General features: G+C 49.1%; 2 protein-coding genes across 4 annotated transcripts in view; both read left to right on the forward strand.

Moving 5' to 3' along the window:
- LOC118934118 (uncharacterized protein KIAA1671-like) overlaps positions 1–27,320 on the forward strand; it is a 271,613-nt gene that overhangs the window by 157,200 nt on the left and 87,093 nt on the right. The window lies entirely within an intron of this gene.
- LOC130680664 (small G protein signaling modulator 1-like) lies at positions 1,394–27,126 on the forward strand. Of its 2 annotated transcripts, XM_057491735.1 has the most exons (7): positions 1,394–1,949; positions 3,597–3,749; positions 6,684–6,751; positions 7,035–7,180; positions 10,062–10,186; positions 22,417–22,595; positions 26,680–26,814. In XM_057491735.1, exons 1-6 carry the CDS (start codon positions 1,924–1,926, stop codon positions 22,550–22,552), a joined length of 654 nt encoding a protein of 217 aa, XP_057347718.1. In that variant the 5' UTR covers positions 1,394–1,923; the 3' UTR covers positions 22,553–22,595; positions 26,680–26,814. The 2 variants fall into 2 exon arrangements, with proteins under 2 accessions (XP_057347718.1, XP_057347719.1); XM_057491736.1 differs by lacking the exons at positions 1,394–1,949; positions 3,597–3,749; positions 6,684–6,751; positions 7,035–7,180; positions 22,417–22,595 and adding an exon at positions 7,319–7,437 and having other exon boundaries at positions 26,680–27,126.

Here is a 27,320-nt window from a genome sequence, read left to right on the forward strand (position 1 = left end):
ATACATTATATAATACATATAAAAAATATGTGTTCATCAATTGTTAATGTTACAGGTAAGGCTTCCAGTCAACAGGAGGCTATTAGTAGTAAAGGTTTTTGGGGAGTCATAAGTTATACATGCATTTTTGACTATAGGGGGTGGGGGCAGTGTTCCTAACGCCCACATTCTTCAAGGGTCAGCTGTACTCACTTCTCCCATAAACATTGATTATGCTCCTTTTACATACCAGAGTGAGCTCCCAGTCTGGTGTGTAAGCCAGATAAGATACAGGTAAGATTCTTAACAGAGGGCTGCCCAGAGTACCAGAAATAAGATAGGGGCTATCAGAGTGGCCTGCATAGAGTCTTTTTCCCAGAGGGGAACACTGAGGGCCAGAGAGGAAAAGTGTTTTGCCTGTGGTCACACAGCAAGTTAGTTGTAGAGCCTAGGCTACAACCTGGGCATCCCGATTGGAGGATGGCTAGGCAGGGCCTCCAGGGAAGACACAGAAATGGGAAGATTATTACTGAGTTCTCTCTTCAAATGTCCTTTGTGAAAGCACAGTGTTGTTAGCACACCTTGGGCTCAGAGACCTGGATTTGGAGCCTGGCTTCACCACTTATTTGCCAGGCAGCCCTGGGCAATTCAGTTCACTTCTTAGAGCCTCAGTTTCCACATCTGAAAAAGGGACATGGCTTTCCTTTCTTCCCTGGCTGTGGCAGAGATTGAATGAGACCCATAGTGCTAGCTGGCACTGGAATTACAATAGTAATGACCACAACGTGGTTCCTTAACCCAGGCAAAGCTCAACAGGGCTGTGATCCAGTCACCTCTCCCTGGTGGACAGAAGGAATAGCTAACATTGGCAAAGCACTCTCTGTGTGGCAGGCTCTGTGCAAGGTGCTTTCCATGCTTTTTTCCTATCTCGTCCTAACAGAAACCTTGTGAGATTAATGTTCTTACCACCCCTATTTTACAGTCAGGAAACTGAGGCACAGGGAGGGGCAGAAGTTGCCCACAGTTGCACAACTGGTTAGCGGCTGGCAGAGGATGTGCACAGAGATGTTCTGGCCTCAGGTGGTGAGGTGGGTTAACCACTAAGCTCTCTTGCTGTCTTTTGAGGGAATGGAAGGTAGAGAGGCGTACGTGCTTTTCCCTAGGATGCTGTCACCAGTTTGGTGATTATGGGGCCCCCAGATCCCCAAGACAGCCCTGTGTGACTGAGCTGGGCTGGGTGCTGGGAGCACAGGCAGAGCAGAGCCTGCTGACCACCGTGTCTGTGCAGCGGCTGTGGAGGCCTGTGTCTTGCATGGCTGCGGCAGCGGGCGGCGGGTTTCCTGCGCTGCGACAAGGTTGCAGCTCTCTTCATGAAAGTGGGTAAGAGCTTCCCGCTGCTGAGGAGTTGAGCCGCAAAGTCCAGGACCTGGAGCCACTGATCGAGAGCATGTGAGTGTGGAGTTCGGGGTGTGGGCAGGGGCATTGCCTACCCCAGAGGACAGCCCATGCCTTCCCTGAGCTTGCAGAAGCCTGTGCCTCCTCGTGTGCCCCCTCTTGTCCTTTCTGCTCCTCAAAACTGCCAGACTCTTTCCTACCCCAGGGCCTTTGCACATGCTGCACCTACCACCAGGTTCACACCCTTCATCTTCCATGGCTGGTTCCTTGGTGTCATTCAGGCCTTCCCCTAGCTAAGGGTAAATTCTAACCCTCACCCCATTTCTCTTCCATATTGCTCTGTTTATTTTCTCCCCAGTTATTAGCACCATCTATAATTCATATTTGTGTTTACTGTTTGTTTATGTAATTATGCATATCTTTGTTTACTGTTTATTTGATTGTTATCTGTCTCCCCGACTACTCTAAATGGTATGAGGACAGGCAGCTACATCTGTGTTACTCCCCATTATGTCCCCTGCATCTGGGACAGTGCCCAGCACATGGTAAATGGCCAAGAAACAACTGTTGAATGAGTAAGTGCCTACTGGGAGCCAAGCCCTGTTCTAAATGCAGGAAAAATCAAACTTTAATGAAATCAATATGGTTTCCAATTGCATGGACCAGTAGCTCACATTGAGGCAACTACTGAAGGGAGACGTAGCCTCACTTACTTTTCTTTGTGGCTGATTTTATGTATCGGGAGGCAGCTCCTGGCCTGAGTGTGTGCGTACAGGGGTGTTTCCACCAGAGCCCCCCCTAGAGTCCCAACTGCATGGCGAAATCCCAGACCTGGAGCTTGGTAAGGGATGGTAGATAGGTTCCAATTCCAGTTGATTCTAGTGGCTGCCTGGGGGACTGTGTTGTGATAGATTCTAGAGCTGATTTGGCTTCAAATGATTGGAATTCATGGGAAAGAGTGCATGGATTGATTAGCCATGTCTGTTATGGGCAGGAGAATGGAGAGCAGGCCTGCATGCCATGTGTTTGCCGTCTCTGCCATGGGAGATCACTCCACTTCACAGGATGAGAAATGGCCCTTTCCTTGCCCTGCAGGCCCTGCTGGCCTAGGGCTGCTGGCCAGAACTGCATGATGGGCTGGCCTCTGGGTTTGGCATTGCAAACTCCCATTTGGAATCTGACCCTGCAGGCCACTTGGTCTTCTGGTACCTTCTAATCCTTCTGCTAAATTCCCAGTTGTTTGCTGATAGCTTCTTAAAGGGTTGGAATTCCATGGCCCTTCTATAATATTGGGAGTTCCTAATGCACGAGCTAGAGGTGCCCATGCCAAGTGGTAAAAGAGAGCCCCTCATTCATTCGTGCAATCAGTCATTCAGGAACATACTTATGAGCCCCTCCTATATGCCAGACTCTATGCTGGGCCCTGGAGATAACAGACATGAAAAAGGCCAATGATTGCCACATGGTAGATTCTGAAGTATTTTATTTAAAAAGGTAGTGAATTGCTTAGTCCATGCCCTCAAGGTCACACTGGGGAGGGGAAGACAGAAAAGTGATGAGGAAGTTACAGAGGAGGCTGAGGGAGGCTGGGCTTCCAGCTCTGAGTGGCCCAGGAGGGCTTCCTGAAGGGAGGGACGCCCTCACAGACCTGAAGAGTGAGGAGGGGCCAGCCTGGAAGTGGGCTGGGGTGGGAAACAAGGAAGGAGCAGCTCCTGGCAAGTGCTCAGGTGGGCGCCTGGCAGCCTCGGGGACCTGCGGATGTCTCTGGCTGCATCACGTGGGGTCCACGGAGGAGAGGAAGGGACGGCTGCAGAGGAGAACCGTGGCAAGGTCATGGCGCACTCTGCTTGTCATGTGGAAAAGCTTGCTCCTCGAGGGCAGTGGGGAGCCCCTGAAGGAGATAATCCAAGACTCTTCTTGGCCAGCACTCCTTTCCAGCAGAGAGAGAGAGAGAGAGAGAGAGAAATATGGAGAGAAATATCAATATGAGAATCTGGGTTGCCTGTCAACAGTGTATGGAAGTGTCTTTAGCCACATCTTCACATCCACTTTGTATTACTATTTTTTCAACTCTTTACTCAGAGCAATATGGGCTCTCACTGTTGTCTCCATTGCCATTCCTTCATTTTCTAGAGAAATTGAACATTTTCTCATTTGCATAGTGGTCCTGTTGGATCTCCTCTATAGTGAGTATCTATTCTCCTCCTTGACTGGTCTTGAAGGCGAAACCAGATCCAGGGCCTCCAGGAGAATGTGCGGAAGCTGCCAAAGCTGCCCAGTCTGTCCCCACTTGCCATCAAATACCTTTGGATCCGTACTGCCCTGTTTGAGAAGGTCCTGGACAAAATTGTGCATTACCTTGTGGAGAACAGCAGGTGAGTGGGACAGGCCAGACACCTATCTGGGCGTGCCCTACCTCCACCTGCTGACCCACACGGGAATGACACCCTCTCACACAAAGCCACGTGATTTTGAAGTGATTAAATACAGGCCTTCTAGATGTTTGATTCTGATCTAGCTTAGCTTAGATTCTTGGGAAAATTTGGGTGTTTAATAGCAACACAGGGTCTTCATATTTGCGTTGGGATATCAGGATCTTGTAATCTTAGGGACCTTCCTTCTCCTGTGAATTAAGCCCACAGTCTATTCAACTATGTCCCTAAAGGAATCAGTTTCTGTATGCCTCTGTTTCTTTTGGTAAATGGAATAGGGATTGCTGCCACTTTGGAGAAGAGTCAAGAAGGGGCATTAGTGAGAATAGCATTACGGAAATGAATAGAAAGTACAGAACAGAGAAATCAGGAGGTTCACCATTGGTATAATACAGTTAACTAAGTGACAGGCTTTATTTGGATTTCACCAATTTATATATATAATTTTTTTCTATATGGTTCTATGAAAATTTTAATACATGTATTATTTCATAGGACCAACACCACATTCAGGATTTAGAACTGTTCCAAAGGAACCCATCACCCTGAAAAAACTCCCTGGCACTACCCTTTAGAGTCACATCTCGCTCCCAACCCTTCCTGCTATTTTTAAAGGCAGCCTTTCTGAAGTTTGTGATCATGTTGCTGCTGATGTTAGGAACGGATGCTGAATGGCAGAGTGGAAAGTGCCTTGAAGTAGTATCTTCACATCTGACCGCAGATTGTGGAGACTTGATGTTAAGCACGTCTAGGTGATGTCAGTTCTGCTTCAGCCAATATTCTGGTTGATAGAAGATGGCCTTGGGGTAAAATGGCAATGATGTGGCCACTACTTGTAAGAATTGCCTTGTGTCAGAGTCTGTGCTGTTGCTATATACATGCAGGTCAGCATTTAATTCTCCCAAAAATCTGGTCAGGTTGAGTTCTGGCATTCTCCTCATTTTACAACTGAGGACACCAAAGCTCAGAGAGGGTAATCACCCAGCAACACACAGCGAGGGAAGAGGTTGCAGAACTGGCCTCCCACTCAGTCCTTCTGACTCTAGATCCTGTGTTCTTCACTCCCTGTTGTAGGATGGGAAGGGCCAAGCTGGCTGGGTATAGCTTGCATCCACCTGCTGTGTGGTCTGCAGCAGTCTCTGACCCTCTCTGGGCCTGAGATCCCTTAGCATCAGAACTAAGTAATTTCCAACTCCAAAATTCTGTTAGTATCTAGACTATACAAGTTTTCAAAGAATTAGAAACCACACAACTCAAACAAACCAAAACCAAAATCACCCAGCACAAACATTGTATTCATGGGATCACATGTTGGGTGAAGAGTCAGAAGCTGGGGTCATTTCTGTGCATGTCAGGCCAGTGTCATCCACATTAGGTATCTGGACAGGAAGGCCTGTTAATGCAGCCTTTGGGGAGACCCCACAGCCAAAAATTAACATTTTATTGGCTCAGTAACTTTAGGAGAGCAGACATCATCTTGAGACAGGACTGTGGGCTTAGAGTAGGGTGAGGGCCTCTGGGGTTGGGGGGGAGCAGGTTAATCCCAGTCAACAATGTAACAATGTGCAAAGAAACTCCTACGAAAACTCTGTTAAACATTAAGCAAAATCAGAGTCACATTAGTTCTCTAGGGTAAAAATATCAAACTAGGAATATAGGCATTCTTCAGTGAAATTAATTAAAACTAAAAAGCCAGGAGTAACTCGGTCTGGAATGTTTGAATATCCCCCAGGTAAGAGAATACCTCTGCATAGGCCATGTCTTCACTGAATCAATTGAATCATGCCTCTGTGGGATTTGCTTTGGCCTGCTGAGGGGCCCAGCTTATTATTATTATTATTATTTTTTACTTTACCCAGGTGTTGCTTTTCCTCCTCCATCCCTGATCAAGTGGCTAGCAATCAGGGCAATTGATTTAGCAAGCAAGCTCGGTCATAAACAAGGTAGTAAAACCAGGAAGGATTCCATCTTAAGGATAAGATTGCATTTTAAAACCCAATTGGTTATGTGGGGGAACTTGGTGATGGTTGGAGACTAGTAAACAATGTTCCTTATGTAATTGTAGATTAATGATACCAAAATAAAAAAATAAAAAACCCAATTGGTTAAAAAGTAAATTTCTGAACATACTCTTTAACAAGCAGACAATAACTCAGCCCACCTTGGGAGCAAGGCAGGCAGTCTTGACTGACATGCTCCCAGACCAGGAAGCTGCTATCCTGGGAGGAAATCAGAGCAGTAAATTTCTTGTAAATAACCCGAGGACTAATAAGAAACTGAATGTCTCTTCAAAGATAAACCCTTTGGTTCCACTTAACAGGTCTGCTTCCCTAGCCCTTTGTCTCTCAACCAGGCATAAATCCCCTAGACCACACACCCCCTCCCCTCCAGGCATCAGGAGCTCTGTCCTCTCACTTTATTGCTACATAAAAGCCTCTGCCTTGCTCTCCCACATTGAGGGTTTGCAAAGTTCATTCTTTGACTCCACAAACAAGAACCCAGGCATCAATCTGAGCCTCTAAGTGACTTCCTGTCTGAAATGGAAGGTGCCGTAGAAGCAGATGGTTAGCAGGGCCTCAGCAGCCTTCTAATTATTTGCCCCCACTAAGGCTTGATCATAGGCCTGTATGAAGCACGTACATGCCAAGCGCTGTCCTCTGCACCTTACATCTGCTCTCCCTCCCAATCCTTCCCATAGGCCTAAGAGATAAATGTTTGTTATCCCTATTTACAGATGGGGCAGCTGAGGCTCCCAGAGTTAACTGGGAGGCAGGCAGGGGATTGAGCCCTCTCTGTTCTTAACCACCACGCCACTGTGTATTGTGCGCCCTCTGTGGGTCGCGATCCAAACCTACATGTCCTTTCCTCTCTTGCCAGTAAATACTATGAGAAGGAAGCGCTCCTGATGGACCCTGTGGATGGCCCCATCCTTGCGTCTTTGCTGGGTAAATGGTTTGGTGCTCTGAGCTTCACCTGGATCTCTGTTCTTGGCTCTGGGGGTGGGGGCACCTCCTAAGGGCCATTCTCACCTCCCTCTAGCCTCCTACATCACACATCACCGGTTCCCTGTCTCTTGCTACCAGGATCTATGCTTGTCTCTCCTCAGTAGGATCCTGGAGCACCTTAGCTGGCGGGGGGCAGGGCTAGTGAAATAGGTGCCCCGTCTGGAGGTAGACGGGAGGCAGAATTGCTGTGGCCCTGGATTCCCAGTCCCCGTGTGCTCTGCAGTGGGACCCGGCTCCCTGGAGTACACCAAGATGAAGACTGCGGATCACTTCTGGACCGACCCCTCGGCCAATGAGCTTGTCCAGAGGCACCGCATTCACAGCTCGCACCTGCGGCAGGACTCACCCACCAAGTGTCCGGCGCTCTGTGTGAGTGGGGTGAACGGCGGGCTCTCAGAGGGGCCTAAGTTCCAGACTTGGTGTGGAGGTGAGGAAGGGTGGGGGCCTTGAAGGTCGCTCCAGGCCTCACCCTTCACCTCCCTTCACACGGCCATATCCAGAAGAGGCATTCGAGTGGCAGCATGGATGACTGGCCATCCCTCTCTGCCTGTGACTATGTCAAGTCCCTGCACCAGAACTCCAGGGCCACCCTGCTGTATGGCAAGAACAATGTGCTGGTTCAGCCGGTGACAGTTCATCCTGAGCCCACCTTCCCCCGCGGGTCTGGCTCCAGGTTATGGAGGAGGGACTCCCTCTGGCTCCAGGTTGTCCATCCATCCATCCACCACTCACCCATCTATTATTCATTCATCTACTGACATCTCCATCTCTCCATCCACCATATGACAGTATTTCCTTCTACCCATCCATCCATCCACATTTCCAGCCAATCAACCAGCAATTCTCTTCCAGTCTCTACACCCAACCACCCCTCCATCTATGCATCCACCCATCATTCCTTTATCCATCTGCCTGTATTTATATCCATCCATCCATCCATCTATCCATTTGTCTATTTTCCAGTCCCATCTTTACCTGTCCACCCAGCCTTCTATCCATTCATTCTTTCTTGCTATCACTCATATAGCAAACATTTATTCTGAACCTGCTAGATGCTAGATGCTTATCTTAAGATAAAAATCTCCACAGCTGATATTTATGGATTGCTTCCTATGCATCCAGCACCATGCTAAGTGCTTCTAACTATCTTAACTCATTTAAACCTTACAGTAAACATTTGTGGCAAATAGTAATATAGATGGTAACACTGAGGCTCATACAGGGGCAGTAAGGGGCAGAGTTATGATTTCAATCCAGGGTGGCCAGAGTCTGTGCCATTTACCAGTCACCCTCTATGCCCCAGCACTGAGCCAGGCCCCAGGCATGGGTGGTGAGCAGGGCACATGAAACCCCTCTCCTCATGTGATACCTCCTTTGCTGTCTCCTCCCTGAGACCATTCGGATCAAGGTGGGGTTTGGGCTCAGCTGGGAGGAAGCAGAGGGTGGACTGTCGGCCACCCCAGCTCTGCAGTCAGAGCTGTGACCGCTGGGTGACCCTGAGCAAGTCGCTTTTCCCCCTGAGCCTTAGGACCCACATCACAGTGAGCGCCAGAGTGTGTCCTTAGACCTGAGACGCTGTAAATTAAGATGCTCCATTTTTAAACATAGCATCAGGAAATTAAACATTATATCCAATGTTTTCTCAATACCTGGAAGTTTTATTTTACACTTTTTGAAGGGGCTTTTTGAGACCATTTGGATATATATTTTTAAATTATACATTTCTCTTATATATACACACAAAGGAAAATATAATTGAAATACATTAGTGAAGATAGTCCTAAAACTTCACATGTCAGGGTCCAATTTTCTGTATCACTTTTTGACTGAGAGTTATTGCTCTCCTTATTTTTCCACCAAATATCATTTTCCATTCCATCAGAAGAAAGGGTCAAGAAATTATAGCCTGTGAGCCAAATGTGGCCCTCTACCTGCTTTTCTAAGTAGTTTTATTGGAACACACCCCTGCCTGTTTGTTCACGCATCATGTATGGCTGCTTCCGTGCTGGGATGGCAGAGGTGAGTGGCAGCCAGTGAGCCTCTGTGGTGTGCGAAACCAAAAGTGCTCCCTGTCTGACCCTTTACAGAAGAAGTTTGCTGACCTCCGATCAAGAGCATAGGAGGTGCAGCATTTCCTCCAAGCGTGTGCTCTTCGTTGTTGCTTTGCAGGAAAATCTGGAGTAGTGGCCCCCCTGCAGTGGTGACTGATGGGTCAGACATCACCGTGCGCTCTGTTGCTCTATTCCCAGCCTTGCTCCCTACACAACTTTTCGATTCAAAGCTGAAGCACAGTCTCATTTTTTGAAGGCATTTAAAATGGCACCTGTCCTCCACATGTGATGTAACAACCATGTACAAAACTTAAAGTAACAACAATCTGAACAGCTCTGACAGGGTTTGCATGAGGTCAGGCAATGACATACGTCACAATTGTGAGATGCCACTGAGCAAAAGATGCATCTCTGTTTCAGGTACATTAAAATGTGGAAAGCAAACGTGCCTCTTGAAATCGCTGAGATGCTGCCACATATCTGTTTACACATCATGTATGGCTGAGATACTGTACCTGCCTCATGGGGCTGCAGGCACGTGTGGCTCAACTGCGGCATGGGTGTGAAGCTGGGCCAAGCCTGGTACACACGAGCTGCTCAGTGTTAGTTGTCTGTGTCCACACGTTGAGGTGAATTCGGTGGAGGGGCTGCCTCCTCTGTGTGTGAGGCTTGGACACAACCCCCTCCGGCCTGCCCCACTTGGGATAAAACAGTGGTGAGAAGCTCTGCAGGCACGTTGGGAAGTCAGAGGGTCAGGCTGCTGGGTGGGGGGCGAGGCATAGGCATTTGGGGAGGGGGCTACTGCGTAATGTCTTTGGATGAGCTCAGCTGCCATTTCTTTCTCCCTTACAACAAGCCAAAATGAAGCCAGTTAAATGCTTTCTGTTAAGGAAAGGATTATAAAGAACCATCCAACTCTGCCCGTACAGCAGGGCATCTAGAGGTGCGTGTGTGAAAGTGTTGGGGGTGGGCAGCATTTGTAGCTGGACCTATAGAACCCAACCTGGGTGGTTGGCTGCAAATGGCTTTGCCTAGCATGGCCCCGTGGAAGGCCTTGGGTTGTCCAAATGCACATGGCCTTGGAAGGAAAGCCCCAGCCTTTTGGCTCCAGTTATGCGTCCACGAGTCAGCTGGATGAGGGTCCATGCCTGTGGTGATTCCAGCACTTTGACCAGGCCTGGGTCCTCCTCTCTCTGCAGAGGGATGACATGGAGGCTGTGCCAGGATACCTGTCCCTGCACCAGACGGCTGATGTCATGACCTTGAAGTGGACACCCAACCAGCTGATGAATGGGTCTGTGGAGGACCTGGACTATGAGAAGAGGTAGGTCACCATGTCCCTCCTCTCCCCTTGGCACAAGGAAGTGTGAATCACCCACTTGGCCCAGCCTCCCTGCGTCTGTGTCCTCATGAGTAACTCAGTGCCCCAGGAGCCTCCGGGAACTAACCAGAAGAATCTTGAGGTATGCGAATTAGGCAGAGCCCTGGTCAAAACCCCACCCAGAGAAAGAAGTCTTAACCAAGATCTTGAAAGCCTGCAAATGGCAAATATTCTCCCATCTGCTGCCACCTTTCCCGTCATTCAGTAAAAAGGGAGGGAGGAGGGATTGGTTGGTGGGCGTCTTGTTCAGGACTTGGGTCCTGTGATATCCTGGGATTTGTAAGAAGCAGCAAAGGCTTTGGAGGCATGCTCCAGAGAAACACAGGGGTCAGGGATTCCCTGCTGCACTCGCTGTGTTCTAGCACAATCAGAGAAGGCCTCAGGAAGAGCAAAGGGAAGCCACCGTGCAGAGGTGTGGCCAGCTTGGTCATTTCAGCTGGAGGAGTTGTGGCAGCTCGTGGGGGGCAGAGGCAATGGTTTTTGCTGCTCTCAGTCCACAGCTAAACCAATTTTTCTTCTACATTTTCTTGATTTCTTAAAAAGTTTTGATTGTGTAGAACTTGTAACATAAAAACATACAGAACTTTGGTACCCGTCTCCCATCCCTAACAGTCATCCACCTACCCTTTCTTCCTAGGTAATTATTCTGCAGCAGCATGGGGACATGATAGGATTTCATCTGTGAATATAGATGTGTGGACGCACATGTATGTACATAAAATAAGGGCCCTTTCCAAGGAGCATAACCAGAGCACCGTATTGTGTTCTGTTTAATGGTGCACTTCAGTGTGGTAACACCAGGCCGTCGTGTGGGTACTGCCACTCTCTAAGCTGGTCATTTTCTGTGCAGAGCTTGTCGTCTGTCCTCAGACGGGGTCAGTGCGAGGTGCAGCTGGGGCACATAATTCGGCCCCAGCCAGACTCCAGAGTTTCTGATCAAGAAACCCTCATGGTGGAGCAGTGAGGTGCCCAGGAGATGCTCTTGGCCAGGAAGCTTATCTCAGCTTATTCATCCTAAACCTTGGCGTTGGGCCTCCCCTGGCCTCCTAGCTGAGTCTGGGTCAGACAGAGCCCTGAGTCTCCTTTGGAGCATTTATGAAACTATAGTCTCACGATAAATCTGTACTTACTTGTGTACCGAGTGTCTTGCTCTCCATGCATCAGTTCCATACAGGCAAGGAGACTGTCTCGCCCATGTCTTCTCTTCAGCACCTGCCCCAGATTGTAGCACATAGTAGGAGCTCAGATGGTCTTTGTGAAACAAAGCAGGGTAATCAGGGGACCTGGATTCATTCATTTATTAACCGAGTAGCTACTGTGTGCTAGGTGCTGTGCTAGTTACAAGAGCAACAGCAGATGCGTAAAAGGAGAAGACAGTCTTTACCTTCTTAGAGCTTACACTGTATTCACATTCACTGGAAGAGACATGAAAGGAGCAGACGGATAAACGGGTGTGTGGGGCCAGGTTCTTGCTCGGACCTCACTCACTCACTGGGGGACCTGGGTGGGGTACGCCACTCTCCCTCTCCGGGCCTCAATTTCCCCTTCTGTCAAATGAGGGGATGGACAAGATGATCTCAGAACTCAAGGGCTCCCAAAGGGTTTGTGGGGGCTCCCTAAACACTGATGAGCCTTCTGCTAAGCACCAAAGCCTAAGGACCTATTTGTTGGTTGGACTTAAGCCCAGGGTTGTGTGTGCAGGGAACTTCTGGTGCTAATGTTTTGGGAGATGCATTGGGCAAAATGATTGCCAAGCACCCCACCTCCAGCCCAAATCACTATGGACTCTGTGCTTGGGCATCATCTTTTCTGCTAAGGAAACAGAGGTGACCAACAGCTTCAGAGGCCACCACAGTCAGTCCACCACCACACTTGTGCCAAGGCCAGGCTTCCCTTGGGCTACTTTTTGAGAACTGTAGCTCAGCCACTTCCCTACTGTTTGGACTATTTGTGAAAAGGGACGTCACAGCACTTCAATATTTACTTCCAGCTGAATCTGAATTTCCACAGTCACTGCCGATGGGGCTGGGGACTTGCCCAGCCCTGGCCTCTGAACCCCCATGCAGCCTTGTTACCCTCACCTGGAACCCGGGGCTCAGTGGAAGGGGAACAACCAGGGGTCAGAAATATGGGGGTTAGCATGTGGGAAAGGGGTGCAGCATCTCTCTGGGGAGCAAAGGACAATGAAAATAAGGGGTGTGGTTCTTGTCTGAGGAGGTTCCGGACCTCGTTTTTCCCAGCATGCCCTCCTCCTGGTACCACCAGGGCCGTAAATCCTAAAGATAATTTCAGCCAGTGAAAAGAGCTGTGCAGAGAATACAGCTGAACGGTGAGACGGGATGCTCTCGTTTGGTGTTCAGGGAAAGCCCCTTTGAAGAAATGACGTTGGAAGAGAAAACTGAAGGAGGAGGGGAAAGTATCCCCTCATTCTGGGGCCACAGAAACACCAAGGGCAAAGGGTCTGGGGCAGGAAGTTGCTGGGGGGAGTAGAGTGGTGGTGAGTACAAAGTTTATGTGGCTGAAACATGATGAATGCAGGGGAGAGGGGCAGAGGAGAGCACAAGCCATTTTAGATTTTTATGAAGACTTCGACTCTCCAAGCCTCAGTTTCCCCATCTGTGAAACAGAATGATGATACCACCTTCCTCCAGTAATGGGAAGACAAGATAATACACAGGAAGCATTTAAGGCAGCACGTGGCACGGGGCGGAAGTAAGTGGGGTGGGTGATCTTGTTGATATTCCCGGGCCACGGGCCTCTCCGCTTTTGGTCCGTACGTGGGAGATGCATCACCCGCGTGGGTGTGCGCTCCTCAGAGCAGACCCAGAGACAGCGATTTGAGTGTGAGTAGTGTGGGAGGTGGTCCCAGCCGCTCAGTGTGTTCCTAAGCAGGGTACCTTGGTGGGCAACAGGGGCTCAGCCCCACTGGGGACCTCTGGGGTCTGTGTTGAACATGCGCCTGTGTACATCAGTTAGGATGTACTTAAGTACATTTGCAAGGATCTTTGTTGCCCTATGTGGAAAAAGGAGCTTGGCTATTTTTTTGGATCCATTATTCAGCATCAGGCCCCCCGGGTGGGGAGCTGGGGTATTTATACACTGGTTCCTCTGGATCACTGGCTGAGGACCACTGCCGGGGTGTTGACTCCCGGCTACTTCTGGCCCATCTTGTACGCAGGTCCCAAGGGTGGGGGACAGCCCTTGGGCAGAGATTGTGGTACTTTGGAAACTTTTGGAACATATAGGGTTTTGGATGGGGCACTTAAAGTACCCAGTGCCCTGGGATTTTGTGTCTTGTCCAAGACCTACCTCAAGATGTCTCCTCTGTGGGACGCCTTCCCCACTTGCCCTCTGGCAGCGTCTGGTCCTCCTTCCGCGGGCCTCCCACAGGTAGACCTCCCAGCCTAGAGCTTCAGGGCTTGATGCTGTAATTCTCCTTGGTCTGGATCGGGACCATGGCCTGTTCACTTCTGTGTGCACAGGGCTGCGAGAGATGGAGGAGCAGGCCAGGGGCCAGTGGCTGTAGTTCTGGGGCTGAGTGCTGGGGAGGCTGTGCGTTCAGGCCCCCCCAGCTCCTAGACCCATGCTTCTCACCCCAGGATGGTCCCCGTCATCCCTCTGGGAGTTCTTCAAGGATACCCACGCCTGGGCTCCACCTGCAGAAATCCTGATTTAATCCAGCACTGCACCTCGCTTTAAATACGGATCCAGTCCTTCTGGCTTTGAACGGTGGAGGCGTCTGTAATTGGTTTCCTGTGGCTGCTGGCACAGATTGCCACAAACCTGGTGGCTTAAAACAGCAGGATTTTATTCTCTCGGTCCTGGAGGTCAGAAGTCTGAGGGCCGTTGCACTGAGCAGAAACCAAAGTGTTGGCTACTTCCAGAGGTTCTAGGGCCAAACCCACTCCCTTGCCTTCTCCAGCTTCTAGAAGCTGCCGCAGTCCAAAGTCCCTTCCTGCATCTTGAAAGCTAACAGCTTTGCATCTCAGTGTCTCTCTGCTGAGTTGTCGTACATTTTTTCCTGTAAGCATATCTTTGTCTGCTTCTCTCTTAAGACACATGTAATTACATTTAGCTCCCACCTGGATAATCCATCATATCCTCCCATCAAGATCTTTAATTTACCTCTGCCAAGAGCCTTTTTCCATGTGTGGTAAGAAGGATCCTGCTTTCAGGCATTATGGTCTGGATATTTTGGGGAGCCATCATTCAGTGACATGCTCTTGGTCCTGAGAATAGGTCTTCTGATCCCCTATCCTCTGCAGGCATTTCCCGACAGCTTGTCTTACAGTCTTTGCAAAGCTGAGCCTAATGTTTCTGCTTTACAAGTGGGGAAACTGAGGCACGGGCGGAAGGGTGATTTTTGGAAGCTGAGCCTGGATGTGAGCCTGACCTTGCAGCCTCTGGGCTCCCAGTGATGTTTACCTTCTCTCTACCTGCCCTGGGGAGGAGGGCGATGTGTGGCACGTAGAGGTGGGCAGCTCTTGCTGCCCTGCCCAGCTCCATCTGCAGGTCAGGGGACTGTGAGACTCCTGTCCTGGCCCCAGCCCTGAAACCGGAAGTGTGCTTGTTATTTTTAGGGCATCTGTTCCGACCCTCCTCAGTGGGAAGGATTTCCATTTTTGCTCCTTAGGATCCTTTGGGAAGAAAGTCACTTCAAAGTAGTTCTTCAAAAATAGGCTTGGGGCAATTGACTGCATCTGAGAATTGCAGCTGGGCATCAGGCCTGAGCATAGGGAAGGAAAGAGAAAAGACCAGAGCCAGGTACTGTGTGGGACCTTCCATGTCCATCTGGGCTCGGCATCATTATCCCTGTTTCACAGGTGAGGAAACTGAGGCTTGAAGGGGAGAACTGACTTATATAAGGTCATGCAGCTAGCACTTGGGGCCACCATTTGAACCCAGGTCTCTCTGACTCGTTGCTCTTTGAGCTGGTGTTGAATTAGGAGGCCCAGCACGCTCACTGCTTCTGCGTGGTGGGAGTTTTGTATTGATCTTTTTTGGAGTCCTTTTTGTTCTGATTTCTCCTGGCTTCGTGGTGGTGGTGGTGATGGGGGGTGGACCACATTCTTCTTCCCACCCTCGTGCTCAGTCCTTGAGCAAGCCCTGTCATCTGTATCTGATCTCCATTGTCTCTCCATCTCCACTGTCACCCATCAGGTTCAGGTCACCCCTGTCCATCACCTGGGAGGTAGAAGCCCCTCACTGGCTCCTGGCCTCCATTCTTGCCCTTTGCAAGCTAGCTGTGAGCTTCCGGACCAGTCACAGCCTGTGAAAGTCCTGCAGTGCCTGCCTGTCCCACCCGGCAGCGACCCCATGCTCCTCCCTGCAGAGGCTCTGCCTGACCCGGCTCCCACTACCCCACCAGATTCCCTTTTCTCCCCTAGCCTTGCCTCCCGCGCCTTCTTCCTGGAATGCTCTTTCTCCAGCTGTTTCCATGGTAGGCTCCTCTTCATTCAGGTCTCAGCTCACATGTCACCTCCTCAGAGTTCCCCCCATCACTGCCAGCCTAGAGTTGCTCCCCCGACCCCTGCCTCTCATCACATTGCCCTGGTTTGCTGCTTTCATAGCTCTGGATGACTCCGAACTCGTCTTCTTTCATTTACTTAAAGCTCTGCCTTCCGAGCAAAGAACTCATCAGTTTGCTTTGTGGCTGTATCCCCAGTGCTTAGGGCAGTGCTTGCACACAGTGGGTGCTTAATTTATGCACATTTGTTGAGTGAATGGTCCTGGTGTGGAGGTCCAGGTTCAAGTGTGAACCTCGTCCCAGCTTCCTGGATGTCCCTGGGCAACTCACATCCTCTCTTGTACCTCAGTCTTTTTGCTGGTGTAATGAGGGGCTTGGGATACATGGTCTTTAAGATGGAAGATTCTGGGCTTCCAGGCTCAGGAATTCAGGGCTGCTCAGGGCTCTGCCGGGACACACTGGCCCCAGGCGGGAGTGTGGGAGGAGGGCTGACCCTGAGCCACAGGAAGGGGAGTGTTTCTGGGTGGGGAAGAAACTATTTGGGATAGGTTCCCAAGGCTTAGGAAGAGCTCAGGAGCCTCCTCCGCACGCCCCCCATGAAAAAACACTCCCCCTTCTCTTAGGTGCAGTGCTGGTGCCGGTAGGGTGCGCTGGGTGAACTTCCATCCACCAGAGACCTAGGCCAACTGGGCTTTTGCTAGTTTTGAGATTTGAATAAAAAAAGGTCTGTCCTTGTAAAAACACGGCTTTAGAAATCTCGTTGGGGTTTTGGGATTTGAGCAGAAGATGGCCAGGAGCTTTTCTCACTGTCTGTTAAACATTCAACTTTTTTTGCTCGATAAAATATTATAAGGGCCACATAGCAGGAAGAAGAAATATCATCCAGAAGCCCGTCACCACTGGACAAGTGCTGTGAAATTTTTGTTGGGATGCATTTGTTTTACATATAGATGGAAATTTTGTTTTACAACTTTTTTCTTAAAACGTTGGATGTACACAGCTTTGCAGCTTCCTTTTTTATTATCCTCACTTAACATCACGCCATTAGCTAATTTTCTGTGATTATCAGTGTTTGTAAACTTCATTGGGACAAGTACCAAAGAATAGAAAGAATACTGCCGTCTGTTTAACCAATCCCCAGTCATTGTACATTTAGATTGTTTCCTGTTTCTTAGTCCATCTCTCCAGGCTCATGCACCTGGTGCCCTCTGGCCTTGAGGTGCTGTGTACTTTTGGTTCCTCCCAGGGATCTCCTGCGCCAGGACTCTACACATGCTGTTCCCAGTGTCTCTCCCTGTGTTGACTGTCCCGATGTGCTGCTTTTAGTCTGAACACATTTGTATTGAAATCTTTCTTGGGTTTCTCTGAGTTCTGCCTGGCTCCCCCTACCCTTCACTGATGGCTGCCTGAGGGCAGGGATATTACCTGCCTGCCTCATTTGCTGTCTGGAAGGGTCAGGGGGACTGTTAGTTTCATTCCGGAGTGGTGAAAATGGAGCCTCGGCTTCCTTTGTGTTTTAACTCCTGAGTAGTGGGGGTGGAGTGGGGGGTAAATAAGTTATAGATAGGGGTAAGGAATACATTTTTTTTTATTAAGTGCAAGGTGATATCTCATTGTGGTTTTAATTTGCAATTTCCTGATAATTAGCGATGTGACATATCTTTTCATGTGCCTGTTGGCCATCTGAATTTTTTCTTTGGAGAAGTGTCTCTTCATATTCTTCTGTTGAGGCATGTGAATTCTTTATATATTTTGGATGTTAACCCCTTGTCAGATATGTCATTTAACAAATATATTCTCCCATACTGTAGGATGCTTTTTTGTGCTGCTGATGGTGTCCTTTGCTGTACAGACGCTTTTTAGCTTGATGTAGTCCCGTGTGTTCATTTTTGCTTTTGTTTCCCTTGCCTGAGGAGGTGCATTCAGGAAAAAGTTGCTCATGTTTATATTCAGGAGATTTTTACCTATGTTTTCTTCTAAGAGTTTTATGGTTTCATGACTTACATTCAGGTGGGAATGCATTTTTATTTTAGACCCCAAAGCATGAGGCAAAGATGAAAATGACCCTTGCAGACACATCATCCCACCCAGTTCCTCTGTTGATAGACTGCACACACACAGACCCACAGAACGATGGCGGTTACCACAGAGATCCACAGATGTCTTGATAATAGTAAGAGCTGCTCTTTATGGAATATTTAGTATGTGCCTACATTGTACTGGTGCTTTTCATGCATTTGCTCATTTAATCCTCAAAACCACCCCCCTGAGAGGTGCTAATATTATCCCTGTACTACAGATGAGGAAACTAAGGCTCAGAGAGATGTTATAATTTGCCCAGGATCGCACAATATACAAAGCCAGGCAGGATGGTTCCAGGGTCTATGCCCTTAACTGCGGTTCTGCCCTGCAACCCCCACGCCCCACATCTCTCCATGCACATGGACATCTTATAGACCCACAGCCTCCCAGCCTGCTGGGAAGCCCCCACAGTTGACCCCTCTCCCTCCCACTTCCTGGACCTCACAGTTACATGGCCGCCTCATTCTGTGCCCCTGCTTCACCAACGCCTGTGTGCGCAGCTCCGCATCCACCCTGCATGCCACTTGCCACCTTCACAGGTGGAGCTGACCGGTGAACCTTCATACCATTGACCATCCCACTGGCCTTGCCCCCAGGCATCCCACACACAACCTGGCTCCCCCAAATATGCACACAGATCTCATACACCTGAAAACCTGTTCCTTACATCCGAGCATACTGTGTGCACACATGCACATGTGCGTGCTGGAGGTGTGCACAAGCCAGCAGCAGCCCTGGGGCATGATAGTGGAGTTATAAGACTGTTGCCCCCCACCCAGCCCCAGTGCTCACAGGCCACATCTGGAGTCACCAGGCACGGTGCAGCGGGCGCAGGGTGATGTCATGGCCCTGTGTGCCCCAGCCATGGACTCCTGTGTTATTCTGGATGTCAGGTCTTCCCCCCTCATCTGTGAGAAGGGCCCATGGCTCAGTGTGTGTGCCTGCCCCTGTGCTAAGGGAAGCTGAGGCTCAGAACACACAGGCAGAGTCACAAGCCTTCCCTTGCCATCTGCTGTGCCGCCTTGCTGCAGGGCTGGTCCAGGCAGCCCCTGTCACATAAGCTGGCCTTGGGGACCCACAGCCCTCCATATTTTTCGATTGCCCCTCTCTTCATTCCTTCCAGTGCTGGGGAGTGGTTCAGCCTTTTGGCCTCTGGAATTTGACAGGATGAGTGACCTTGGACAAGGCAGTGAATCTCCCTAAGCTGGTTTCCTCCTTTATCAAGTGGGGAAAAAAATAATACTTACAGGTTTAGGGCACTTGACAGGAGTCAAGGCGTTGATCTCTGTTCAGAGTTTGAGAGCTGCTGATACGCGTGGTAGCCTCTGTGGTTGGGGCTGTTATTTGCACCCGTGTGGGGTGATCGGGACCTGGGTTTGCCTCAGCCGCTTGCATCTGCCCCCTCTCCTCCTGCTCCCTGCTTGGTCTGCCACGGAACGTCCGTGTTTTCCGATGTGGGTCTGGCAAACCCCTCCTCTTCTATAGAGCGGGCTGGGATGTGATTCATGCCTCTTGGGCTGAGTGACTGACCGCACCCACACTAATCTCTGGAGAGGTTTTCTCTGGGGCTTAGGGATGTTGCCATCTGGGGTGAGGGTTGGGGCTGGACCTTGGACCTTGAAGCAGCTGAGGGTGGACCCTAAGGAGCTGGGTTCTTTAATGATGCCTGTGTGTGGCTCTGCCAGGGGACAGGAGACTTTGCTTGCAAGGTTTCTGTCGTAGCTGCAGGCTCTGGGCTTTTAGTAGGGATCAGGGTCTCAGATTGAAGGACGTACCTACTGTGTGCTGCTACAAAGTCTTGTCTTCGTGATTACTGCCTTGGTTAAGCATTGTATGTCTCCTCTGTGACGCTCAAGTTGACCCATCTCGCTCACAGCTGCATCCTGGCTCCAAGTAACAGTGCCTGGCACATAGCAGGAGATCAGTAAAAATGGCATCAATGTGGAGCTAGAGGATATTATGCTCAGTGAAATAAGCCAGGTGGAAAAAGACAAGTATCAGATGATTTCACTCATCTGTGGAGCATAAGAAAAAAGAAAAAAACTGAAGGAACAAAACAGCAGCAGACTCACAGAACTGAAGAATGGACTAACAGTTACAAAAGGGAAAGGGACTGGAGAGGATGGGTGGGAAGGGAGGGATAAGGGGAATAAGGGGCATTATGATGAGCAGACATAATGTAGGGGGGGCACGGGGAGGGCTGTGCAACACAGAGAAGACAAGTAGTGATTCTACAGCATCTTACTACGCTGATGGACAGTGACTGTAATGGGGTATGTGGGGGGGACTTGATGATAGGGGGCAATCTAGTAACCATAATGTTGCTCATGTAATTGTAGATTCATGACACCAAAAAAAAATGGCATCCACAGATAAACAGTGCCAAGTGCTTTTACATGTATGTTCTTAGCAAATCTTTCAGCTGCTTTTGTAAGTAGATGGGATTATCAACCCATTTGACAGGGGAGGAAATGAGGCTAAGGAAGGTAAGAAACTTGCTCAAGCTCATAAGGCAGGATTTGAACTCAAGCGTGTGCAGTGAAGCACTACCTGAAGCTCTCTTTCCGGTTCAGATGCTCCCCTGCCAGGAGCTGATCTCCAAGTGGCTCGCACTGCCTCCCGCTCTCCTGACCCTGAAGCCAGCAGTTCTCACCTGGATGCACAGGATGGAGGATGCTGATGTGTGAGATGCCCGCCCCGAGCTCAGCGAGGCTCCTGGCAGGCAGGCAGTAACTCCACCCTTTCTCACTCTGGAAAGCGGATCAGAATGCAAGGGAGGCAGGGAGAAGGTGATTCTGTGAGAGCCCCAGATGCACTTTTACAGTGTGCTTAGAGCCTTACAAGATTGTCCCATGTCCAGATGCAGCCGTGCCACTTTCTTCTACTCTCTTCTAGCCACGCTACAGAAACTTGTGTTCTTTCAATGCCCTGAGCTCTTCTCTGACTCATGGTCTTCTCTTGGCTGGCTCCCTCTGATCCTTTTGGCCATGCAGCTGAAATGTCCCCTCCTCCAGGAAGCCTTCCTTGATCACCCAAACCATGTGGCCCAATGACAGACCCTGTTCATTTCACTTAACCTTGTCACATGCTGCCATTTTTGTCCTGGTGCACTGGCTTATCCATTTCCTGTCTTTTGCCTTCCCTAACTCTAAGCTTTCTAAACAGGGACCCTGACTTTTGAGTTCATTGGCACTCTCCCATCACCACATGGGGTCAGGCCATAGTGAGGCAATACATCTTTTGAGTAAATTTGGTAAAGAGCAACTTTTGAAACGTCAGCCAGTGCCAACGTTGGAACCTCACATAGTCTTGGTAGTCAGTGGGTTGCGGCCCCATTTCACAATATGTCTCCCCATTGTGTCACCACACCCTAGGGGAAAATGGTTGTTCTGAACAGGCCCATCTCTTGTGACTCAGTGATTCTAGGAAAAAGGGGTGTCTTAAGTTAGGCTTCCCTGAAGAAGAGGCAGAGCCTGAATCAGGGGTGCAAGGGCAGCCGGCATATTTGGGTGGTGGTTGCCATTAGGGTGTGTAATGAGAGGTGACCACTGAGAGCAGTGGGGCCCAAGTGCCGGGGCCCTCGGGGTGGCTGCAGAGCATGCCTCTGCATCGTCACACCTGCTGAGAGGATTTGGGTGGGGACTGCATCTGCTGCTTCAGGGCAGGCTCTTCTGGGGTGGCTGACACGCCCAGGGTGGGGAGCGCTGGCGAGGGCGTGGCTGGCTCCAGCAAGCAGAGGGCGACCAGCGAAGGTGGACCAGAGCGCGTGCTCTGAGGCTGCGGTGAGGGACAGGCTCCCTGTTCCCACCTCTGCCTGAAGTCTGGTGCTTTTTGCAAAGTTGCCGCTTTGAATAAAAGGATCTCTGAATCCAGAGAGGTCACTTTCTTGGGTTCGCCTTCTGAAGAGGAATTTTATAGTAAGTAGAGCTCCAGTATACTGAGCACCTACTGTATACACTTTTCATGCCTCTTTGCCTCCTTGTGTTGAGTGAGATGCTGGTCAAAGCCTGGCCCTGCTCTTCCCTGCACATGTGCAGAAGCCCAGTGAATGGTCTGATCTGCAGGCTTCCCCCTTATCTGGTCTCTAAATTATTAATAATAATAATGTTGATGAGGACAGTAACTGACATGTGGCAGCCACAGACATTGTGCTGAGCACTTCACATATGTGATCTCATCTAATTGTCACATGAACACATGAAGTATATATCCTTGGTTCCATTTTATTGATGAGGAAGCCAAGGCCCAGAGAGGTGGAGTGACTCCCCCAAGGTTACACAGCTTGTAGAGGTTAAGGTGGGATCAAACACCCAACTGGCTGACTCTGGAAGTCCACTCTCTGAAGGGTCAGACAGAGGGGCACAAACAGGACTAGGAGACCTGGGGCTCCTGGTCGCCAGTCTTGTGTGCTAGCCCCAAACACCATGTCCTCAGAGGTCATAATAGCTGTTGATTACACAGTGCAAATGTAGGGTCTGGGAGAACTGAGTAGGTGGTAGTCTCCAAATTTAGGAGATTGTATAGTGTTTTCTATAACCTGGCTGGTGAAGTTGCCTTCAGGGAGGGGCTCACAATGATGCAGCGGGGAACTGCTTTTGATGGGGTCGTTCTGTGTATCTTTTAGAGATTACAGTAAAGGACACCGGGAGCGGAGGGTGCAGCCACCCCAGCGTGCAGGCACACACCTTGTGGATACCACCTCCCCTTGCACCTGGCCTCCTGGCATGTCCTGGGTTCATCGCTGGCGTCGTTCATTTTAGACTTACATCCGGGAGTCAGAGCCTCCTCCTGGACTCCAGGCAGGTAGGTAGTCCAGAGCCTTGGTTTCTGTCCGCGGTAGGGTTCCTGAGAAGCTTGGATGTGTGTGCTGGGGAAGAGATAGGGATGCACTTGCAGGAGTCGGGGATAGAGGCCCGCAGAAGGTGGCAGAGCAGGGGATGTGGTCTCAGCTGTGTTAGCTTTAGTGTGATTCCCCAGGGGTCTCTGGAGCTGCAGAGCAAGTCTTACCTTGAGGCAAGGGTAAGCAGCCTTTTGTGTCCCTTATAAGTCAGTCATTGGCAATGGAGGCCCTGGTTTGTGGGGGTTTCCAGGGAGAGTTGGGGATCTTGGGCCAGCCTGTTGGAAGACAGCTGCCCTGGAAAAGGATGTGCCTGGGAACTGTGAGCAGACCTCTCTGGTAGTAGGTGGGGGCAGGGTCCAGTCCAGGAGAGGGGATCTGGTTGTGCGGGAGGGTGCAACAGTGTCTACTGAAGATTCTATGCTGGATTTGTCTCTAATTGGCTGTGTGACATTAGGTAAGCCACTTACCCTCTCTGCGTCCCAATTTTACCTTCTGGGTACCAAGGGGGTTGTATAGAATCACTACTGACCCTATCCCATTCTTATGTACCCTCAAATGACTCATTTTCTCATTCAAACATCCATTTGTTTTAGCAGTTTTTTATTATGTACCTACTATGTGCCAGGTACCTTGCTAGGCTCTGGCTCTACAACAGGGAACACAACAGAAAGGGTCTCGGTGCTTAGGGAGCAAGGCAGACAAGTAAACAGGTTTAAAACAGTAGGGTAAATATCACAAAGAAGCAGAGAGTTGTGGGAAACAGAGCCTATGTGGAGTTGGGATGGCAATCTGGGAGGGCTTCCTGAAGGAAGAGGCACCAGGGAGCTGTTGCTGCATTAGTGCATGTGAGTATCCACATCACTCAGAAAAAGAGAAGGTGATTGACAAATCCCTGCAGGTCTCCTTCCCATCTGAAGGTGGGATTCTTACAGTTTCCAACTCCTCTCATGTCAGAGCAAAATGAGGTCTCCAGAATGGGTAAGTTGGGAGCCAGGAGAAAAGGGAGAGGATTCGGCCAGAGATGAGGTTCTGGGGGTGGTAAGGGGCAGATCACGGAGGGCTATGGTGAGGGGTGTGGCTTTATTTCAGGAGTACCTGGATGCCACTGGGAATTTTAGGTTTGTTTTCATAGGCATAACTTCTGTACAGTAAAGTATACAAACCTTAAGTATTAACTGAATACATGGTTACATGTGTACACAGCATGTAAATACCACCCATATCAGTTTATAGAACATTCCTAGGTCCCCAGAAAGCTTTCCTGGACCTCTCCTAATCACTAATCCCCAAAGGTCATTGCTTCAGCCACCGCAGGGTAGTTTACCCATCTCTTTAACTTCATGTAAATACAGTAGGATGATGCTTATTTTGCTCGCAATAATGCCTGTGGTATTTGGGCATGTTTTGTGTGTCACGGTAGTCTGGTGGTTTTCCTTTGCTGTTTGATATCCTATCCTATGAACATGCCACAATTTGTTTATCCAGTCTACTACTGCTGGACAGTTATGTGGCTTCCAGGCTATTATGCATTAAGCTGCTATGAGCATCTGTGTACAAGCCTTTTGTGGACCTGAGCACTCGTTTCTGTTGGGTACACACCCCGCGGTGGAATTGCTGGGTTGTGGGTTAGGTGTAGATCGGCTTTAGTACGTTCTGCCAAACAGTTTCACAAAGTATGTCGACTGAAAACCAGTTCCACATCTGCATCCTTGTTAGCACTTGGTAATGTCAGTCTCTGTAATGTTGGCCATTATGGTAGATGTGAAATAATATCTCATTGTGATTTTAATTTGTGTTTTCCAGATGACCAATGAAGTTCAGCATCTTTTCATGTGTTTATTGATGATGTAGAGATTTTTTTTCTGTGTGTGTGTGTACGGTGCCCATTGAAATCTTTTGTCTTTAAAAGCAAATAAACTAACCATATTTCAGATTGTCTTTTTCTAATTAATTTGGAGTTCTTTATATATTCTGGATAGAGTCCCTTGTGAAGGTTGTATATATATATATAAAATTATTTCATATGTTACAAATTTTATTTATAAATGTAATGTAGGTAAAATACTACAATTTATATATATATATTTTTTATTCCACTCTGTGCCTTTCCTTTTCACTATCTTAAGGTGTCATCTGATGAACAGCAGTTTTACTTAAGGGCATTTATCCCGTATTTTCTTCTAGAAGCTTTATTTCCACCTCACTGAGACATTTTTTCTGTAAAATGGAGATAAAATCCTACCTGCCTCAGAGGTTGCTGAATGAAATTAATTTTTGTCTGTGAAGTGTTTTACATTCCATAAATAGAAACCACTTTGTTGTTATTCTTACTGTGTAAAATTTAGGATGAAATGTTTAGATTGGCCTTTTGGAAAGGTCATGCCTGTTGCAGTGTAGGGGAGGCCAGGAAGGACGGTGGTGGGGTCCTCCAGGCCCAGAGGGTGGTGGTCTGGTCTGGGGGGTGGAGGATGGCCCCAGGGAGTAGACAGGAGAGAAGTGCAGTATGTGGAGAGATGCAAGTCGGATGTGGAGAGAGATACAAGTTGCAGATTGAATAGGATTGGATGCCGGGCGTGATCTTGTAGAATTCTTCAGGGCACTTCCTGTTTTCAAAAATACTAACTCATGAATCCCTGGACGAGACCATCTTGCCAGGCCTTTCTAGCCTTTTTCCCAATCCAGGCAGGCTTGAATGGCTGTTTTCAGATGATGCTTGCCTCAAGGTCCGTTCAGCTGCTAACACAGGATTCCTATAGCTGAGAGAACCTGCTTTATAGAGTCCTTGGGCCAAAGCAATTTCTACATCATATAAATAAGTGTACATTTGTATATGTCATATAAATATGTCATAAATATGCAGTAAATATAAGTATATAAAATATGGAATACAAATACATATAATACATATAGTAATTATATGATTATGTCGTGAATCAGGAGCTCCAAGTGCTACTTGTAGCTCTGACTAGCTTGTGTCCTGCCTCTGGGTTGGGAAAAATCCCCCTCCCCCCACCCATGTGCACCTGGGATTACCTCTTTCCCATTGTCCTGCCTTAAAAACCAAGCAGAGCTTGTCTCATTTCTGCACTCAACATTTGTCATGGAGGTGCTGTGATTTAATTATCCAGGAAGAAAACCACTTAGGAGTTTCTTCCCATCACCCCAAGGGAGTGCTTCTGTTTGGTTGTCACCTTGACCTGAGGGGTGGGGCTGCTGCTGGTTATTAATAATAACTGCAGAGCAGGGGCAGAGATGCCCAGCACCCACAAGGGCTTCTGGTTGGGCTCCCCCAGCAGCAGGCCCTGAGGGAAGGATTGAGCATAGTGGTTCTTTGGGGAGGTGACCCCAGGAAGCACTGTTGGGCGAGTGTGGAGGTGACACAGGGAAAGCAAGGAGCTAGCACTGGGTGTGTTGTCATGACAGTGCAGAATGTCTAAGTCATACTTTACTCAGTATCTTAGAAGAGTGGGGAGCAGGGCCTGAAGAATATTCCTTCATTTATTTATTCATTCAACAATTACTTATTTATATATTCAACAATTACGTATTTGCCAAGCCCCTGTGCTAGCTGCTGGGGACTCAGGGTGCCCTCTGGGGCTTGCTGCTGAATGGGAAAGACTGATGAGACGTAAAGGATCATGCAGTATTAAATGTTGCTGTGTAGCTATGATGAGTCCCGCCACGTGTCTGGTGCTGCTCTGTGGACATGGAAAAGGGATCTTGTACTAGGTTGGAGGGGCACAGAAATGTCTGTGTTTCTTAAATAAGACTGTGAGTTCCCTGAATGTGGGAGATTTTTCTGGTTCATCTTTGTGCACATGGCAGGTGCCCAATGAACATGGATCAGAGGAACAAGGGAGACTTTTATTGAGCACCCACTGTGGACTCAATACTCTTTATGCTGTAATATTGAAAAACTGAAAAGACTGAGTTTTACAAGCTGGAGGAGATGCCAGCGGATGCAGTTGGAGCTCGAGAGCTTTTGCACCGTCTGTGCACATATTGCCAGAGTTCCAGAACTGAGGCTGTTGTCCTGTGTCTCCCTAGACCTGCCGAAATTCAGCCCGCAGAGACGAGCTTCGCCTCCCTGGCCGGCTTCTGCCACGGAAGTTTACATACAGCCTCATTTGCAATGAGACGTGACCCCATTGGCTTTCTCAGGCTGTCACAGAGCCCCAGCCAGGGCCTGCCAGCTCTGGTAAGTGGGGCTGGAGTGTCCAGCGGGTGGAGGGCGCCTGTGGGTTCTGCCAGGGAATTTCCTCTGTCCTTTGAATCCTGTTACTGTCCTGTGTCTCGTGTCCAGGCTACTTATGTCTCCCAGAGCAGGGTTTACAGAGGTCATGGGGGCTGCCTGTAAAGGTGAACAGTCCTGATTTTGGGCAGGACCCTGGGTGTGTTGGAACCCTGCCTGAGGTCATTGCAGATGGAACTCTCCCCTTCTCTGATTCTCCAGTTCTCTGTATCTGTTTCTCTGTTCTGCCTCTAACCATGTCTAAGCAGTGTTCTCCGGTTTGGGGAGAAAGAATCTGTTTGCACCATTGAGTGTGTTAGGAAGAGAAACTATCAAAATCTGTCTTCCCTTCTTTCCTGCAGGCTGCTGAGTGAGTCAGAACCGGGGGCAGCAGTATGGGGCCCCTGGAAGGAAAGCAGGAGGCTTGTGTTTAACTAAAATACCTTCTACTTTTAGT

The sequence above is a fragment of the Manis pentadactyla genome, chromosome 14, assembly GCF_030020395.1.
Source record: "Manis pentadactyla isolate mManPen7 chromosome 14, mManPen7.hap1, whole genome shotgun sequence".
NCBI classification, from domain to species: domain Eukaryota; kingdom Metazoa; phylum Chordata; class Mammalia; order Pholidota; family Manidae; genus Manis; species Manis pentadactyla.